This window comes from Coregonus clupeaformis, chromosome 6 (assembly GCF_020615455.1).
Source record: "Coregonus clupeaformis isolate EN_2021a chromosome 6, ASM2061545v1, whole genome shotgun sequence".
Taxonomy (NCBI): domain Eukaryota; kingdom Metazoa; phylum Chordata; class Actinopteri; order Salmoniformes; family Salmonidae; genus Coregonus; species Coregonus clupeaformis.
The window spans coordinates 40,186,017-40,206,482 of NC_059197.1; the positions used below are offsets into that span (position 1 = coordinate 40,186,017).

Here is a 20,466-nt window from a genome sequence, read left to right on the forward strand (position 1 = left end):
ATTATAATAATAACAAATAAATAAATATAATAAATATCTCATGGTTGATCTTAGTATAATTTCTGTATTTTTTATTTCCATGATCAGTCTTTACAATATTAATTTGTATACATTTATTTTGTATACCTTTTTTCTAGTCAACATTGTGTAGCATACAAGGATTCATATCGGAGGTATGTTCATTACAACCTCTACTTTCTTGTCAAAAGACATGTTAACATGAGGACTAAAATAAAAAAATACTTTCACCCAAATGTTCATCTACAGTACATACAGTTGAAGTCGGAAGTTTACATACACCTTAGCCAAATACATTTAAACTCTGTTTTTCCACAATTCCTGACATTTAATCCTAGTAAAAATTCCCTGTCGTAGGTCAGTTAGGATCACCACTTTATTTTAAGAATGTGAAATGTCCGAATAATAGTAGCTAGAATGATTTATTTCAGCTTTTATTTATTTCATCACATTCCTAGTGGGTCAGAAGTTTACATACACTCAATTATTATTTGGTAGCATTGCCTTTAAATTGTTTAACTTGGGTCAAACATTTCAGGTAGCCTTCCACAAGCTTCCCACAATAAGTTGGGTGAATTTTGGCCCATTCCTCCTGACAGAGCTTGTGTAACTGAGTCAGGTTTGTAGGCCTCCTTGCTCGCACACGCTTTTTCAGTTCTGCCCACAAATGTTCTATAGGATTGAGGTCAGGGCTTTGTGATGGCCACTCCAATACCTTGACTTTGTTGTCCTTAAGCCATTTTGCCACAACTTTGGAAGTATGCTTGGGGTCATTGTCCATTTGGAAGACCCATTTGTGACCAAGATTTAACTTCCTGACTGATGTCTTGAGATGTTGCTTCAATATATCCACATAATTTTCCTTCCTCATGATGCCATCTATTTTGTGAAGTGCACCAGTCCCTCCTGCAGCAAAGCACCCCCACAGCATGATGCTGCCACCCCCGTGCTTCACGGTTGGGATGGTGTTCTTCGGCTTGCAAGCAACCCCCTTTTTCCTCCAAACATAATGATGGTCATTATGGCCAAACAGTTATATTTTTGTTTCATCAGACCAGAGGACATTTCTCATCTTTGTCCCCATGTGCAGTTGCAAACCGTAGTCTGGCTTTTATATGGCGGTTTTGGAGCAGTGGCTTCTTCCTTGCTGAGAGGCCTTTCAGGTTATGTCGATATAGGACTCGTTTTACTGTGGATATAGATAATTTTGTACCTGTTTCCTCCAGCATCTTCACAAGGTCCTTTGCTGTTGTTCTGGGATTGATTTGCACTTTTCACACCAAAGTACGTTCATCTCTAGGAGACAGAACACATCTCCTTCCTGAGCGGTATGACGGCTGCGTGGTCCAATGGTGTTTATACTTGCGTACTATTGTTTGTACAGATGAACGTGGTACCTTCAGGCGTTTGGAAATTAGTCTCAAGGATGAACCAGACTTGTGGAGGTCTACAAATTGTTTTCTGAGGTCTTGGCTGATTTCTTTTGATTTTCCCATGATGTGCATAGAGGTACTGAGTTTGAAGGTAGGCCTTTAAATACATCCACAGGTACACCTCCAATTGACTCAAATGATGTCAATTAGCCTATCAGAAGCTTCTAAAGCCATAACATCTTTTTCTGGAATTTTCCAAGCTGTTTAAAGGCACAGTCAACTTAGTGTATGTAAACTTCTGACCCACTGGAATGTTGATACAGTGAATTATAAGTGAAATAATCTGCCTGTAAACAATTGTTGGAAAAAGTACTTGTGTCATGCACAAAGTAGATGTCCTAACCGACTTGCTAAAACTATAGTTTGTTAACAATACATTTGTGGAGTGGTTGAAAAACTAGTTTTAATGACTCCAACCTAAGTGTATGTAAACTTCTGACTTCAACTGTATGCTTGTGTCTCACTCTTGACTATCACCCAACGCTGCATCAATCCAACAGACAGAGGCCTAGTTAGAGAGTGTGGTTTACCTCTGCATATCGCTTGCAACTGAAGGCCCCCTTCAACAGGAAGCTACTGTGGTCTTCTCAGTAAGATTGCTCATCTCACCACACCTCATCTGTGCTACTGCTCAGGACTTTGTTCCGTTGGCTGCAGCTACAAATAGTATTACGGTGAATACAGTAAAATAAGCATTCATGAACCTAAATTAACTAAATCATATGTGTCATGCACATAAACCAGGTTATTTTAGTGCATGAACATGCCTCATAGTTGTTTATAATCACAGAGAGAAGTAAATAAGACCTGCTGTATACATGCACATAATCCAAGTACGTGAGATTGTTATAACATGTGAATAACATGTAATAACGTTGTTAAACATGTTATAACATATCAAATGAATCAAGTACCAGTTCAAACGTAACACTATATTCAATGTTTTCAGAAACGTATAAAAAGAAATGGGAAGAATCTAAACAGGCACAGCTGCTTAGACAGGAAGTGACCTAATTGATTGCCTCTGTGTCTGAACTTAGTTGTAGAGGTTTACCCTTTACCTTGCTCATAGAGTAGCTACTGGATACTTTCACTTACATTTCTGGTACCACTCACTGCCATATATTAAAATACGGAAAATGTTCTTTGTCAAAACTGAAGGCTGTTTTTTCTGGATGGTATTATATTATACCTCTGTTGTTTCAATGGGTAAGTGCTTAAGAGAATGATAACATAGATATAGCATTTTATGTAGAGATCTGAGAGAATAAATGTAGAATAGGAGAGTAGAAACGTAAGAGAAGCTTCCTGTCGTGAATGTCTTGTGCATCAGGAAAATAATGGTGTAATTTTTCAAATCCTGTTTTTAGCTTACATTAGAAAAATTTACATACACTACAGGTCAAAAGTTTTAGAACATCTACTCATTCAAGGATTTTTCTTTATTTTTAATATTTTGTACTTGTAGAATAATAGTGAAGACATCAAAACTATGAAATAACACATATGGAATCATGTAGTAACCAAAAAAGTGTTAAACAAATCAAAATATATTTTATATTTGAGATTCTTCAAATAGCCACCCTTTGCCTTGATGACAGCTTTGCACACTGTTGGCATTCTCTCAACCAGATTCATGAGGTAGTCACCTGGAATGCATTTCAGTTAACAGGTGTGCCTTCTTAAAAGTTAATTTGTGGAATATCTTTCCTTCTTAATGCGTTTGAGCCAATCAGTTGTGTTGTGAGAAGGTAGGGGGGTATATAGAAGATAGCCCTATTTGGTAAAAGACCAAGTCCATTTTATGGCAAGAACAGCTCAAATAAGCAAATAGAAACAACAGTCCATCATTACTTTAAGACATGAAGGTCAGTCAAAACGGAATATTTCAAGAACTTTGAACGTTTCTTCAAGTACAGTCGCAAAAACCATCAAGCGCTATGATGAAACTGGCTCTCATGAGGGCTGCCACAGGAATGGAAGACCCAGAGTTACCTCTGCTGCAGAGGATAAGTTCATTAGAGTTACCAACCGCAGAAATTGCAGCCCAAATAAATGCTTCACAGAGTTCAAGTAATAGACACATCTCAACTGTTCAGAGGAGACTGTGTGAATCAGGCCTTCATGGTCGATTGCTGCAAAGAAATCACTACTAAAGGACAGCAATAAGGAGAAGAGACTTGCTTGGGCCAAGAAACATGAGAAATTGACATTAGACCGGTGGAAATGTGTCCTTTGGTCTGGAGTCCAAATTTGAGATTTTTGGTTCCAACCACTGTGTCTTTGTGAGACGCGTGTGGGTGAACAGATGATCTCCGCATGTGTTTTTCCCACCGTAAAGCATGGAGGAGGAGGTGTTATGGTGTGGGGGTGCTTTGCTGGTGACACTGTCTGTGATTAATTTAGAATTCAAGGCACACTTAACCAGCATGGCTACCACAGCATTCTGCAGCGATACGCCATCCCATCTGGTTTGGATTAGTGGTACTATCATTTGTTTTTCAACAGGACAATGACCCAACACACCTCCAGGCTGTATAAGGAGAGTGATGGAGTGCTGCATCAGATGACCTGGCCTCCACAATACTCTGACCACAACCAAATTGAGATGATTTGGGATGATTCGGACCGCAGAGTGAAGGAAAAGCAGCCAACAAGTGCTCAGCATATGTGGGAACTCCTTCAAGATTGTTGGAAAAGCATTCCAGGTGAAGCTGGTTGAGAGAATGCCAAGAGTGTGCAAAGCTGTCATCAAGGCAAAGGGTGGCTATTTGAAGAATCTCAAATATAAAATATATTTTGATTTGTTAAATACTTTTATGGTTACTACATGATTCCATATGTGTTATTTCATAGTTTTGATGTCTTCACTATTATTCTGCTATGTAGAAAATAGTAAAAATAAATAAAAACCCTTGAATGAGTAGGTGTTCTAAAACTTTTGACCGGTAGTGTATGCCGCTGAGAATTTACCATAAAATGGCTGTATATTTTAACCATTACATTGCAACGTTTTGTCTATGAGCCTGATAACTGTCCAAACCCAAAACTCCTCCTCTAGGTAACAAACATTGCCATGACTCCTGTAAAACATCCACCCTCCAGGCTCCACTGGGCTCTGTGGTGCTCTTGTCATGCAGCTTTGGGTCTACCTCTCTGGGCATCAGCCCTGGCCATGGCTGGGTGGTGTGGAACCATGGCTCTGGTTCTGGTGTCAGCCTGGTCAACATCACGTCGTCTGGGAAGGTTGTTGCCTCCTTCAGTTGTCTGCGTATCATATACAATACTATACTTATTTTTTGCTTTGAGACGTTAGCTTTTTTAAAGCATTTTAACATTAATTTTGATGTACAGCTTTGTAATTTCTGCATGTAATGAAAAGCGCTCTTCAAATAATATATAAATCAAATCTGAATGTATTATTATCAGGTGGACTTTCTGGACCCCAGGCAAGGCAGAGTGAAGGCTTTCCCCAATCAGGGAGTTCTGGGGAACTTCTCCATCAGCATCGATGCCCTTCAGGCCTCAGACCTGGGTTCCTACTGCTGTGAGCTACAGAGTAATGACCAGTGCCATCGAGTGGAAGTTGAGGAACTTGATCAAGGTAACACTATGCTAGTATCTACAGTAGTATATTGTTCCAATGGCTCAGTTGGTGCTTGTAACAATTCCTGAGTTGTAGGTTTGATTCCTTCTTGCAACCTCAACCAAATATTTGTATCAAGAGAAAGTCACTTTAGTGTTACATTAGAACAATAATCTCTTATACTTTTGTATCCGAAAATATAGGACCCTTTCAAGTCACCAGCAATGAGTCAAAATAATTGGTGCAGGCTTCATACTGTATATGCAAACTGCAGAGATGCACGCTGTATACACAGCATGTGGTTGGTTTTTACTTCCACAGTCACTTTCTGTAAAGGTCAACCCATTTCTGGTCAGGTTAGACTTAGCAGCCCTCTTGCTTAATGTTTCCTATAACATGTAAATAAAACCTCCTCTTCCTCTCTTCAGACAGTACAGATCTGCAAGTGTTGTTTTTCAGCATCTGTGGTGTGGCCGTCCTCATAGTGCTCCTGAGTGGCTGTTTCTGCTGGGTGAAATGGACACGTGAGCACCTCCATGTTCCTCTGTCTGACTCCCTCAGTCTTACTTCAGTATTGGAATGATATGGATGAAGCCGCTAGCATGGCATACTGCACACTATACAGTATAATACACGGAGTACATTGACAGTTATTTGGGCTAATCCGAATCTTCCTATGAGCATTAAGCAGCATCCTTTCTTTCTGATGTAAATGTAATGAGGCTGATTGTGCAACTTTGCAAGCTGCTTCCATGTCAGTTATGTAGCTACATATCCTACTAAAATGATGCACATTGCACACTTTAAACAGGCCTAAACACATGTCTTAATGCCACCCAGTATGCACGGTAGAAAGAGGAACTGCACCGATGCAGTGGTGGAACATTTCAAAGTAGCCTGATTTGTTTGTGAAATGTGATGTACACTACGGGTCAAAAGTTTTAGAATACCTACTCATTCAAGGGTTTTTCTTTATTTTTAATATTTTCTACATTGTAGAAAAATAGTGAAGACATCAAAACTATGAAATAACACATATGGAATCATGTAGTAACCAAAGAAGTGTTAAACAAATCAAAATATATTTTATACTTGAGATTCTTCAAATAGCCATCCTTTGCCTTGATGACAGCTTTGCACACTATTGGCATTCTCTCAACCAGCTTCATGAAGTAGTCACCTGGAATGCATTTCAATTAACTGGTGTGCCTTGTTAAAAGTTAATTTGTAGAATTTATTTCGAGCCAATCAGTTGTGTTGTGACAAGGTAGGGGGAGTATACAGAAGATAGCCCTATTTGGTAAAAGACCAAGTCCGTATTATGGCAAGAACAGCTCAAATAAGCAAAGAGAAACAACAGTCCATCATTAATTTAAGACATGAAGGTCAGTCAATACGGAACATTTCAAGAACTTTGAAAGTTTCTTCAAGTGCAGTCGCAAAAACCATCAAGCGTTATGATGAAACTGGCTCTCCTGAGGACCGCCACTGGAATGGAAGACCCAGAGTTACCTCTGCTGCAGAGGATAAGTTCATTAGAGTTACCAGCCACAGAAATTGCAGCCCAAATAAATGCTTCATAGAGTTCCAGTAACAGACACATTTCAACATCAACTGTTCAGAGGAGACTGTGTGAATCAGGCCTTCATGGTCGATTTTCTGCAAAGAAACCACTACTAAAGGACACCAATAATAAGAAGAGACTTGCTTGGGCGAAGAAACACGAGCAATGGACATTAGACCGGTGGAAATGTGTGCTTTGGTCTGGAGTCCAAATTTGAGATTTTTGGTTCCAACCGCCATGTCTTTGTGAGACACGGTGTGGGTGAACGGATGATCTCTGCATGTGTATTTCCCACTGTATGTCACGATCGTCGAAAGGAGTGGACCAATGCGCAGCGTGATAAGCGAACATACTTTTATTTTTTATTCACCACACGAACAAAAACAACAAAACGATACGTAAAGTCCTTGGGTACATACACAAACCATACACGGAACAAGATCCCACAAACACAAGTGAACACAAGGCTGCCTAAGTATGGATCCCAATCAGAGACAACAAGCAACAGCTGAATCACGTTGCCTCTGATTGAGAACCACCCCGGCCAACATAGAAACACATGAACTAGATCCTAACATAGAAATACAAACACATAGAATCTACACACCCTGGCTCAACATATAAGAGTCCCAGAGCCAGGGCGTGACAGTACCCCCCCCCCCAAAGGCGCAGACTGCGACCGCGCCAAACATAAACCGAACAGGGGAGGGCCGGGTGGGCATTCCTCCTTGGAGGCGGATCCGGCTCCGGGCGTGACCACCACCCTCTAATAACCCCCCCGTAGTGCCCCTGGTCTGGTCCCGCTGGCTGGAGCTGGACTGGACATCGGTGGAGCGGATTGCTTAGGCTCCGGTGTGGAGCAGCTGACCGGTACCTGACCAGGCACCGGTGAACCGGGCACGGGCTGTGCCGGACTGACGACACGCACCCCAGGCTTGAGTGCGGGGAAGCAGGAATGGGCCGGACCGGGCTGACGACGCGCACCCCTGGCTTGGTGCGGGGAGCAGGAACGGGCCGGACCGGGCTGACGATGAGCACCACAGGCTTGGTGCGGGGAGCAGGAATGGGCCGGACCGGGCTGACGACGCGCACCCCTGGCTTGGACCGGGCTGACGACGCGCACCCCTGGCTTGGTGCGGGGAGCAGGAACGGGCCGGACCGGGCTGACGATGCGCACCACAGGCTTGGTGCGGGGAGCAGGAATGGGCCGGACCGGGCTGACGACGCGCACCCCTGGCTTGGTGCGGGGAGCAGGAACGAGCCGGGCCGGGCTGGCGACGCACACCATAGGCTTGGTGCGGGGAGCAGGAACAGGCCGGGCCGGGCTGGCGACGCGCACCATTGGCTTGGTGCGAGGGGCAGGAACAGGCCGGGCCGGGCTGGCGACGCACACCATAGGCTTGGTGCGGGGAGCAGGAACAGGCCGGGCCGGGCTGGCGACGCGCACCATTGGCTTGGTGCGAGGGGCAGGAACAGGCCGGGCCGGGCTGGCGACGCGCACCATTGGCTTGGTGCGAGGGGCAGGAACAGGCCGGGCCGGGCTGGCGACGCGAACCATTGGCTTGGTGCGAGGGGCAGGAACAGGCCGGGCCGGGCTTGCGACGCGCACCATTGGCTTTGTGCGAGGGGCAGGAACAGGCCGGGCCGGGCTGGCGACGCGCACCATTGGCTTGGTGCGAGGGGCAGGAACAGGCCGGGCCGGGCTGGCGACGCGCACCATTGGCTTGGTGCGAGGGGCAGGAACAGGCCGGGTCGGGCTGGCGACGCGCACCATAGGCTTGGTGCGAGGGGCAGGAACAGGCCGGACCGGGCTGGCGACGCGCATCACAGGCTTGGTGCGAGGGACAGGAACAGGCCGGACCGCACTGGGAACACACACCACTGGCCTTTTACAGGGATCAGGAATGGGCCGGACCGGACTGGCAACACACTTCAGTACCTCTCGCCGTGCCTCTACACTTTCCCTCCCTCTAATCACCAATGGCTCCCGTAACCCGGTGGCCTTCTCTCCTCGTCCACAAACTCGCCCCTTATCTGCCTCCAGCAGCCCCGTCGTCCATGCCATGTGCCCCCCCCTAAAAATGTATTGGGGTTGCCTCTCGCCTGTCCGACGACGACACTGTTGGCGCCGTACCTCCTCTCTCGTCAAGGCTTTAACCTTTGCCCATGGTCCTCTGCCCTCGAACATGTCCTCCCAGGACCACCATTGGCCCACCTGGGCCATCGCCAACTTCTCCATCTCCTTACCCGGCGTTAGCTCCGAAACACGCTGCTTGGTCCAGTATTGGTGGGATCTTCTGTCACAATCATCGAAAGGAGTGGACCAATGTGCAGCGTGATAAGCGAACATACTTGTATTTTTAATTCACCACACGAACAAAAACAACAAAACGATACGTGAAGTCCTTGGGTACATACACAAACCATACACGGAACAAGATCCCACAAACACAAGTGAACACAAGGCTGCCTAAGTATGGATCCCAATCAGAGACAACAAGCAACAGCTGATTCACGTTGCCTCTGATTGAGAACCACCCCGGCCAACATAGAAACACATGAACTAGATCCTAACATAGAAATACAAACACATAGAATCTACACACCCTGGCTCAACATATAAGAGTCCCAGAGCCAGGGCGTGACACCGTAAAGCATGGAGGAAGAGGTGTTATGGTGTGGGGGTGCTTTGCTGGTGACACTGTCTGTGATTTATTTAGAATTCAAGGCACACTTAACCAGTATGGCTACCACAGCATTCTGCAGCGATACGCAATCCCATCTGGTTTGGGCTTAGTGGGACTATCATTTGTTTTTCAACAGGACAATGACCCAAAACACACCTCCAGGCTGTGTAAGGGCTATTTTACCAAGAAGGAGAGTGATGGAGTGCTGCATCAGATGACCTGGCCTCCACAATCCCCCGACCTCAACCAAATTGAGATGGTTTGGGATGAGTCGGACGGCAGAGTGAAGGAAAAGCAGCTAACAAGTGCTCAGCATATGTGGGAACTCCTTCAAGACTGTTGGAAAAGCATGAGTGCCAAGAGTGTGCAAAGCTGTCATCAAGGCAAAGGGTGGCTATTTGAAGAATCTCAAATATATTTTGATTTGTTTAACACTTTTTTTGGTTACTACATGATTCCATATGTGTTATTTCATAGTTTTGATGTCTTCACTATTATTCTGCTATGTAGAAAATAGTAAAAATAAGAAAAACCCTTGAATGAGTAGGTGTTCTAAAACTTTTGACCGGTAGTGTATGTACTTGTACTTTAATAAAGTCCCTTTTTTTGTTTTAGGAGTTTCTAGTGAAAGAACACCCGACTACATCAACACCCATTTCTATGCAGGTTGGGCCTCTATGCTCTTGTTCTAATCCTCAATGTTAATTTTCATTTTTTTTTTGAAAGATAAAGTTTTACACTATGGCATTTGAGCACCCCTTTCAAATCTGATTGAAGCATAAAATGAATGTAGAATTCTGTATAATATGACAGGATCCAGTGCACCTCCTGAGAACGTCACATGTAGTGACAATGTCGGGAGAGACGTGGCACAGGAGAGAGGTAAAAAACTTACACACACGTAGGCTACGCACGCACACACACACACACACACACACACACACTCACACGTACACACACACAGTGTCTTGTAATGGATATAATGGATATAATGGATAAGAGCGTCTGCTAAATGACGTAAATGTAATAATGTCCATGTGGTTAAGATTATTATTATTAACATTACAACATCACTCTATATTTACCAAAGTACACAGTCATGTTGCATTTACAGACTGATGCTCACATCTGTTTTTTTGTCTTACTTTAGGAGCCGGCAATGAGCGACCTATCTATGGTAGGTTTATTATTTTATATTCCCCATTTTCAATCAATGGACTGGAATATAATTTTTATGTTGTTGTTTTCTTTTCTACATGGACCTACAGTGGGGAAAAAAGTATTTAGTCAGCCACCAATTGTGCAAGTTCTCCCACTTAAAAAGATGAGAGAGGCCTGTAATTTTCATCATAGGTACACGTCAACTATGACAGACAAATGGAGGAAAAAAATCCAGAAAATCACATTGTAGGATTTTTTATGAATTTATTTGCTAATTATGGTGGGAAATAAGTATTTGGTCACCTACAAACAAGCAAGATTTCTTGCTCTCACAGACCTGTAACTTCTTCTTTAAGAGGCTCCTCTGTCCTCCACTCGTTACCTGTATTAATGGCACCTGTTTGAACTTGTTATCAGTATAAAAGACACCTGTCCACAACCTCAAACAGTCACACTCCAAACTCCACTATGGCCAAGACCAAAGAGCTGTCAAAGGACACCAGAAACAAAATTGTAGACCTGCACCAGGCTGGGAAGACTGAATCTGCAATAGGTAAGCAGCTTGGTTTGAAGAAATCAACTGTGGGAGCAATTATTAGGAAATGGAAGACATACAAGACCACTGATAATCTCCCTCGATCTGGGGCTCCACGCAAGATCTCACCCCGTGGGGTCAAAATGATCACAAGAACGGTGAGCAAAAATCCCAGAACCACACAGGGGGACCTAGTGAATGACCTGCAGAGAGCTGGGACCAAAGTAACAAAGCCTACCATCAGTAACACACTACGCCGCTAGCGACTCAAATCCTGCAGTGCGAAACGTGTCCCCCTGCTTAAGCCAGTACATGTCCAGGCCCGTCTGAAGTTTGCTAGAGTGCATTTGGATGATCCAGAAGAGGATTGGGAGAATGTCATATGGTCAGATGAAACCAAAATAGAACTTTTTGGTAAAAACTCAACTCGTCGTGTTTGGAGGACAAAGAATGCTGAGTTGCATCCAAAGAACACCATATCTACTGTGAAGCATGGGGGTGGAAACATCATGCTTTGGGGCTGTTTTTCTGCAAAGGGACCAGGACGACTGATCCGTGTAAAGGAAAGAATGAATGGGGCCATGTATGATGAGATTTTGAGTGAAAACCTCCTTCCATCAGCAAGGGCATTGAAGATGAAACGTGGCTGGGTCTTTCAGCATGACAGTGATCCCAAACACACCGCCCGGGCAACGAAGGAGTGGCTTAGTAAGAAGCATTTCAAGGTCCTGGAGTGGCCTAGCCAGTCTCCAGATCTCAACCCCATAGAAATCTTTGGAGGGAGTTGAAAGTCCGTGTTGCCCAGCGACAGCCCCAAAACATCACTGCTCTAGAGGAGATCTGCATGGAGGAATGGGCCAAAATACCAGCAACAGTGTGTGAAAACCTTGTGAAGACTTACAGAAAACGTTTGACCTGTGTCATTGCCAACAAAGGGTATATAACAAAGTATTGAGAAACTTTTGTTATTGACCAAATACTTATTTTCCACCATAATTTGCAAATAAATTCATTAAAAATCCTACAATGTGATTTTCTGGATTTGTTTTTCTCATTTTGTCTGTCATAGTTGACGTGTACCTATGATTAAAATTACAGGCCTCTCTCATCTTTTTAAGTGGGAGAACTTGCACAATTGGTGGCTGACTAAATACTTTTTTTCCCCACTGTAGTTTGAACTGTTCTCTTCCCTCCTTTTAACAGAAAACAATGAGCACGATCCAACCAGAATGCAGCATGAACCGACCAGAATTCAGCATGATCCAACCAGAATGCAGCATGAACCGACCAGAATTCAGCATGATCCAACCAGAATTCAGCATGATCCAACCATTCAGCATGATCCAACTGGAATTCAGCATGAACCACCAAGAAACCAGCACGAACAAGCTAGATACCAAAATAAACCAGTGAGAGATTTGAGTGAGAAAAGAAGACAGGGGTTTCATAGAGGTGAGCTATACTGTATGTAACATACAGTCAACATTCTATAATAATTTTCCCTTGTTCAATGATACCAATATTTTCATCCCTGCTTGGTATTCACGTTGAATTCAGAAGTAACTGAACTATGGACTTTCCTTCCCCAGAACTGATGAGCAGATTGCGCCAATCAAGTCTCGGACGGCATTACTATGGTAAAGTCAGAGCTTTGTAATGAGCAATTTACAGTATCAGCTTGCAGTGATCCTTTTATGAATTACATTGACTTGTCGTGAACTCTGACAGCAAACCAAGCAGAGATCAACCAGCAAGCCAGAGCTCAGATGGACAACCACCAAAGAGCAAATGAAGCAGAAACCAACCAGGAGGGAAGATCCCAAATGGCCAACCGCCAAAGAGGTATCCTACGCACTATGCTTTACAGTAACCTCTGATACAAATCAATATGCACTCTAGCATTTTGTTATTAAAGCCTTGTTTCCTTCTCATTGCAGGAAGCCTTTGGAGAAAGAAACCCAAAGAGAGTAAGTTGGGTTTTTTCTCACAACTTACTGTATAATCATAATCATTATAACTTATCTTACATTAAGACCACTCTCTCTCTCTCCCAGAATGTGAATTTAAAAACCCTATCTACAACAACAGCACAGACCAACTCAACAACCTGTAGACAGGGATGACGAGGATACTAGGTCTCAACTCCTTGGTCTCGCTTCTGTTTGGGTTGTACTTTTCTTTTTCTTTTTTTGTAAATAAAGTACAGTTGAAGTCGGAAGTTTACATACACATTAGCCAAATATATTTAAACTAGGTTTTTCACAATTCCTGACATTTAATCCTAGTAAAAAATTCCCTGTCTTAGGTCAGTTAGGATCACCACTTTATTTTAAGAATGTGAAATGTCAGAATAATAGTAGAGAGAATGATTTATTTTAGCTTTTATTTCTTTCCTCACATTCCCAGTGGGTCAGAAGTTTACATACACTCAATTAGTATTTGGTAACATTGCCTTTAAATTGTTTAACTTGGGTCAAACGTTTCCGGTAGCCTTCCACAAGCTTCCCACAATAAGTTGGGTGAATTTTGGCCCATTCCTCCTGACAGAGCTGGTGTAACTGAGTCAGGTTTGTAGGCCTCCTTGCTCACAAACGCTTTTCCAGTTCTGCCCACACATTTTCTATAGGATTGAGGTCAGGGCTTTGTGATGGCCACTCCAATACCTTGACTTTGTTGTCCTTGAGCCATTTTGCCACAACTTTGGAAGTATGTTTGGGGTCATTGTCCATTTGGAAGACCCATTGCGACCAAGCTTTAACTTCCTGACTGATGTCTTGAGATGTTGCTTCAATATATCCACATAATTTTCCTTCCTCATGATACCATCTATTTTGTGAAGTGCACCAGTCCCTCCTGCAGCAAAGCACCCCCACAGCATGATGCTGCCACCCCCGTGCTTCACGGTTGGGATGTTGTTCTTCAGCTTGCAAGCACCCCCTTTTTCCTCCAAACATAACGATAGTCATTATGGCCAAACAGTTCTATTTTTGTTTCATCAGACCAGAGGACATTTCTCCCAAAAGTACGATCTTTGTCCCCATGTGCAGTTGCAAACCGTAGTCTGGCTTTTATATGGCGGTTTTGGAGCAGTGGCTTCTTCCTTGCTGAGAGGCCTTTCAGGTTATGTCGATATAGGACTCGTTTTACTGTGGATATAGATACTTTTGTACCTGTTTCCTCCAGCATCTTCACAAGGTCCTTTGCTGTTGTTCTGGGATTGATTTGCACTTTTCACACCAAAGTACGTTAATCTCTAGGAGACAGAACACATCTCCTTCCTGAGCGGTATGACGGCTGCGTGGTCCAATGGTGTTTATACTTGCGTACTGTTGTTTGTACAGATGAACGTGGTACCTTCAGGCGTTTGGAAATTGCTCCCAAGGATGAACCAGACTTGTGGAGGTCTACCATTGATTTTCCCATGATTTCAAGCAAAGAGGCACTGAGTTTGAAGGTAGGCCTTGAAATACATGCACAGGTACACCTCCAATTGACTCAAATGATGTCAATTAGCCTATCAGAAGCTTCTAAAGCCATAACATCTTTTTCTGGAATTTTCCAAGCTGTTTAAAGGCACAGTCAACTTAGTGTATGTAAACTTCTGACCCACTGGAATTGTGATACAGTGAATTATAAGTGAAATAATCTGTCTGTAAACAATTGTTGGAAAAATTACTTGTGTCATGCACAAAGTAGATGTCCTAACAGACTTGCCAAAACTATAGTTTGTTAACAAGACATTTGTGGAGTGGTTGAAAAACTGGTTTTAATGACTCCAACCTAAGTGTATGTAAACCTCTGACTTCAACTGTATATGACATTGTCTTGAAAGTGAAACAAATATGAAATAAAGTTAAATAATTTTTGTTTCAATGGTTTGAGATTCTTTCATGCACCAATGTATTATCCAATGTGAATCAGAAAGGCTCTATTCAAGGCAATTAACCCTACTGATCCCCAGCTGTGTCACCCCACCAGTGGATGGTCACCCAGGCCCAATGTCCACTGTTTGCTGACCATCAGAGATGAAGAGATTATTTGTTATTGTTACTCGAATCTGCGCGGAGCGAGAGGTATATAATCCATACTTTCAACCGCACTGACCATCTGAAAGGTACAGTATGAACTAGAGCTGCAGTTTACAAAGACATAAATGACACTGTGAGCTGTCATAATGTCACGAGTTGCTAAGCCAGAACCCAGAAGCAGACCAGGACAAGGTAAGTTGAAACGAAGGTGAGTGTTTATTTACAAGTTCAAGAGTGATGCTGAATAATCCAGGGAACAGAGCGGGCGGCGTTGATTAGTTGTTGGGGGTGCAGTGGTTGATCCCATCCTGGGTCGGCAGCCGCCGACCACCAGGCAGAGGTTGGAGGAAGGTTCCGGACGGGTGACTGCAGATGGAACAAAACGGGGGTAAGTAAGCAACAAACCAACAAGGTGCAAAAACAACAAAACTAACGCTAGGCTCTAAGACTGATACTCTGGTAAACCTACTGTTCATGGCTAACGATCCGGCAGGGAATGGATGTTAGGCCAGAGCCTAAGAAGGGTGATGATCAGGACCAGGTGTGCAGATTGCTGATGGGATGCAGGTGCGGAAATCAAGAGAGCTCCCCGGAGCGTTCCAGAACCCTCGGGAAACTGGAGATCACGAACATAACAACTAGTCCACAGACAGGACCCGACTCAGACTGCCGGGATCGTTACAGTACCCCCCCTCCGACGAACGCCACCGGGCGGACTCCCGGAGCGCCAGGATGGAGGCGGTAGAAGTCACTGATGAGGTCAGCATCTAGGACCTGTCGCCGCGGAATCCAACTCCTCTCTTCAGGACCATACCCCTCCCAGTCCACGAGATACTGGAAACCCCGGCCCCGCCGTCTGGAATCCATGATGCGACGCACCGTGTAGGCAGGACCACCTCCGATCATCCGAGGAGGAGGAGGAGGAGGCGGAGGAGGCAACAGAGGACTGAGGAAAACAGGCTTGAGGCAGGAGACATGAAAGGTGGGATGGACTCTGAGCGTCCTCGGGAGTTTGAGTCGAACTGCCACCGGATTGATCACCTTCTCCACCACAAACGGACCAATGAACTTCGGTAACAACTTCCTAGACTCAGTCCGTAAAGGAAGATCCCGTGTGGCCAACCAGACCCTATCTCCGATGGTGTAGGTGGGAGCGGGGATCCGGCGACGATTCGCCTGGAGCTGATACCGGTCCGAAACTCTAAGGAGTGCTTTTCTGGCCCGATGCCAGGTCCGGTGGCAACGACGAATATGGACCTGAACAGAAGGCACTGAGAGCTCCTTCTCCTGAGAAGGGAACAAGGGAGGTTGGTAGCCATACAGGCACTGGAAGGGAGACATCCCAGTGGCAGATGTAGGGAGAGTATTGTGGGCATACTCAACCCAAGGCAACTGAGAGACCCAGGAGGTGGGGTTGGAAGAGGCCAGACAGCGTAGCGTGGATTCCATCTTCTGGTTGGCTCTCTCCGCCTGACCATTAGATTGGGGGGTGAAAACCAGATGTGAGACTGACTGTAGCTCCAATGGCCAAACAGAAGGACTTCCAGACAGCAGAGGTAAACTGAGGGCCACGGTCGGAAACGATATCACTGGGCAACCCGTGGACCCTGAAAACCTCCCTAACCAGGATCTCGGACGTCTCCGAGGCAGAGGGAAGCTTGGCAATAGGCACAAAGTGGGCGAACTTGCTGAATCTGTCCACGATAGTCAGAACGACCGTGTTCCCCTCAGAAGCGGGCAACCCAGTGACAAAGTCCAGGGCCAGATGCGACCATGGTCGCCGGGGAATAGGAAGGGGGTGAAGTAGTCCAGAGCTGGGCCGATTGGTACTCTTATTCTGCGCACACACTGGACAGGCAGCAACATAACCCCGAGTATCCTCGGCCATGGCAGGCCACCAAAAACGTCTGCGAAGAAACGCCATTGTCCGAGCCACGCCAGGGTGACAAGCCATCTTGCTGGCGTGGGACCATTTGAGGACAGCAGGACGAACCGACTCAGGCACAAACAACCGACCGGGTGGACCGTTACCGGGACCGGGCTGAGTCCGAAGGGCCGCCAGCACCTCCTCCTCAATCTTCCACATAACTGCTCCCACGACGCAGTTCCGGGGGAGAATTGTCTCGGTCTTGGACCCACTCTCCTCCGTCTTGGAGAACATCCGGGACAAGGCGTCCGCCTTGCCGTTCTTAGATCCAGGTCGGAACGTCAGGGAAAACTTGAATCGTCCGAAAAACAACGCCCACCTGGCCTGACGGGGAGTTGAGACGTTTAGCCGATTGCACGTAAGCAAGATTCTTGTGGTCAGTCCAGACAATAAACGGTTGCTCCGCCCCTCCAACCAGTGGCGCCACTCCTCCAAGGCAAGTTTCACCGCGAGAAGCTCCCGGTTACCCACATCGTAATTCCTCTCCGCAGGCGAAAGGCGACGAGAGTAGTAGGCGCAGGGATGGAGTTTACTGTCCGTGGAGCATCGCTGCGACAGGATGGCGCCAACTCCCACATCAGACGCGTCCACTTCAACGACGAACTGACGGGCCGTGTCCGGTTGAGAGAGAATCGGTGCGTTGGTGAATCGCCTCTTCAAATCCAGAAACGCTCGATCCGCCTCCGGATTCCACTTGAAGGTCCTGATACTGGAAGTCAAGGCAGTTAACGGAGCGGCCACACGGCTGTAATCCCGGATGAATCTGCGGTAGAAATTCGCAAACCCCAAAAATCTCTGGAGCTGCAATCTCGTACCGGGCTGGGCCCATTCCAGAACCGCTCTAACCTTCTCCTGGTCCATCCTAATCTCTCCCCTGGAGATGATGTACCCGAGAAAGGATGTCGTGTGGGCGTGAAACTCGCACTTCTCGGCCTTCACGAACAGGCGATTCTCCAACAATCGCTGCAGAACCTGCCGGACATGCTGGACGTGGTCGGAAGGTTCCTTCGAGAAGATCAGAATGTCATCCAGGTAAACAAACACAAAGAGACCGATCATATCTCTCAGGACGTCGTTCACCATACTCTGGAATACCGCTGGAGCATTGGTCAGTCCAAACGGCATCACCTGATACTCGAAGTGACCCATCGGTGTATTGAAACCCGTCAACCACTCGTCCCCCTCTCTGATCCGGACCATGTGATACGCATTGCGTAGGTCTAGCTTGGTGAACACCGTAGCACCCTGTAAGGAGTCGAAGGCAGAACTCATCAAGGGCAGGGGATACTTGTTCTTGACCGTGATGTCATTCAACCCCCGATAATCAATACACGGTCGAAGAGAGCCATCCTTCTTACCCACAAAGAAGAATCCTGCCCCCAGGGGTGATGACGAGGGACGAACGAGACCAGCAGCTAGGGACTCCTTGATGTAGGTCTCCAAAGCCTCACGTTCAGGTCGGGAGATACTGTATAACCTTCCCTTGGGGTAGACAGCTCCAGGGAACAGGTTGATGGCACAATCATATGGTCGGTGGGGAGGGAGTGACAGAGCCTTCTGCTTACTGAAAACTTCCCCAAATCGTGATATGTCTCGGGAACCAGGGACAAATCTGGGGGTTTAGCCTCAATCACCTGACTGGGAACCGAATGGGGGCAGGCAGTCTTGAGACAGTTAGCATGACAATCAAGGCTCCAACTCGTTACCTTGCCCGTCACCCAATCGAACGTGGGATTGTGTTCCTTCAGCCAGGGGTATCCAAGGACCAGAGGAACCTGGGAAGACGGCAGAATGAAGAATGAAATCATCTCAGAATGATTCCCCGACAACCGCATCTTAACCGGTTCAGTCCTCATCGTGATACGTGCCAGACTACTGCCGTCCAGAGTGGTAGCTTCAATGGCTTCCGGCAATTGCTCCTTGGAAAGCCCCAGCTGTTCCACCAACTCGGCATCTAGAAAGCTTCCATCGGCACCTGAATCGATAAAAGCGTTAATCGCTAAGCTCTGATTCCTGTTCATAAGGGTAGCCGGGAAACGGGGTCTGACAGAGGTATTGAGAGGTCGAAACTGGCTCGCTAAAAGTCCTCCCAACTTTAGCGAGCCGCGCAGTTTGACGACCCGACTGGAACCTGAGAAGCTGATCGGTTGGACGGAGCCCATTGCTTCTCCCTCCTTCGCTCTCGGACTCGATTATCCACCCGAATAGACAAGGCTACCAAGCTGTCCAGGTCACTAGACTCGGATAGGAGATCAACTCATCCTTGAGCTGCTCCGACAGACCCTGGTAAAAGGCCGCTTGCAGAGCCTCCTCATTCCACCCACTCTCCACAGCCAACGTCTTGAACTCGATCACGAAGTCGGCCACGCTGCGAGTTCCTTGGCGAAGCGAAAACAGGCGCCTAGCTGCGTCCCCTCCTCGGACGGAATGGTCGAAGAGCTTCCTCATCTCGGCCGTGAACCCCTGGTATGAAGCCATGCAGGGATCCTGTCGTTCCCAAACGGCTGAAGCCCACTCCAGCGCTCGACCACGCAGCAACTCAATCACAAAGGCTATCCTAGCCTTGTCTGTGGCATAAGAGTAGGGCTGTAGATCGAACACTAATCCACACTGCATAAGGAAGGAACGGCATCTTCCCAGCTCCCCCTCATATTTATCCGGTGTCGGAACCTTGGGCTCACGGAAGGACACAGCTTCAGAAGCGGCAGGCGAGATGGGTGAAACCGGTAGTGGATCTTCCACCGGACACTTGCGTTGGTTCTGGACCTCCGTCAGACCGGTAGAAAGGTTCCGAACTGACAACGCGATCTCCTGTAGTACCGTGCTATGATGGCCCAACATCTTCTCCTGCTGGGTAATGGCATGGCGAACAGAGTCCAGGTCCGCTGGGTTCATTACTGGCCGGATCGTTCTGTCACGAGTTGCTAAGCCAGAACCCAGAAGCAGACCAGGACAAGGTAAGTTGAAACGAAGGTGAGTGTTTATTTACAAGTTCAAGAGTGATGCTGAATAATCCAGGGAACAGAGCGGGCGGCGTTGATTAGTTGTTGGGGGTGCAGTGGTTGATCCCATCCTGGGTCGGCAGCCGCCGACCACCAGGCAGAGGTTGGAGGAAGGTTCCGGACGGGTGACTGCAGATGGAACAAAACGGGGGGTAAGTAAGCAACAAACCAACAAGGTGCAAAAACAACAAAACTAACGCTAGGCTCTAAGACTGATACTCTGGTAAACCTACTGTTCATGGCTAACGATCCGGCAGGGAATGGATGTTAGGCCAGAGCCTAAGAAGGGTGATGATCAGGACCAGGTGTGCAGATTGCTGATGGGATGCAGGTGCGGAAATCAAGAGAGCTCCCCGGAGCGTTCCAGAACCCTCAGGAAACTGGAGATCACGAACATAACAACTAGTCCACAGACAGGACCCGACTCAGACTGCCGGGATCGTTACACATAATGGGTATATGTCTCTCTACATTCCTAAAGAGCAAATCATCAATTTATGTCCAAGGTAAGTAACTTATATATTC

The 20,466-nt window shown here is 46.3% G+C and overlaps 1 protein-coding gene across 1 annotated transcript; it reads left to right on the plus strand.

Annotated features, from left to right (window-relative positions):
• Positions 1-2,566: 2,566 nt before the first annotated feature.
• On the plus strand, positions 2,567-13,213 carry LOC121568379. The gene is made up of 12 exons (XM_041878925.2): positions 2,567-2,660; positions 4,513-4,697; positions 4,881-5,055; positions 5,466-5,561; positions 9,904-9,954; positions 10,102-10,170; positions 10,439-10,465; positions 12,188-12,436; positions 12,574-12,621; positions 12,713-12,826; positions 12,922-12,951; positions 13,039-13,213. Exons 1-12 carry the CDS (start codon positions 2,591-2,593, stop codon positions 13,095-13,097), a joined length of 1,173 nt encoding a protein of 390 aa, XP_041734859.2. The 5' UTR covers positions 2,567-2,590; the 3' UTR covers positions 13,098-13,213.
• The last annotated feature ends 7,253 nt before the right edge of the window (positions 13,214-20,466 follow it).

Coding starts and splice junctions, on each gene's coding strand:
- LOC121568379 (XM_041878925.2), top strand. CDS start 2,591: ATGTTCTTTGTCAAAACTGAAGGCTGTTTTTTCTGGATGGTATTATAT. Junction 12,437..12,573: donor AAGACAGGGGTTTCATAGAG/GTGAGCTATACT, acceptor TTCCTTCCCCAG/AACTGATGAGCAGATTGCGC. Junction 12,952..13,038: donor GAGAAAGAAACCCAAAGAGA/GTAAGTTGGGTT, acceptor TCTCTCTCCCAG/AATGTGAATTTAAAAACCCT.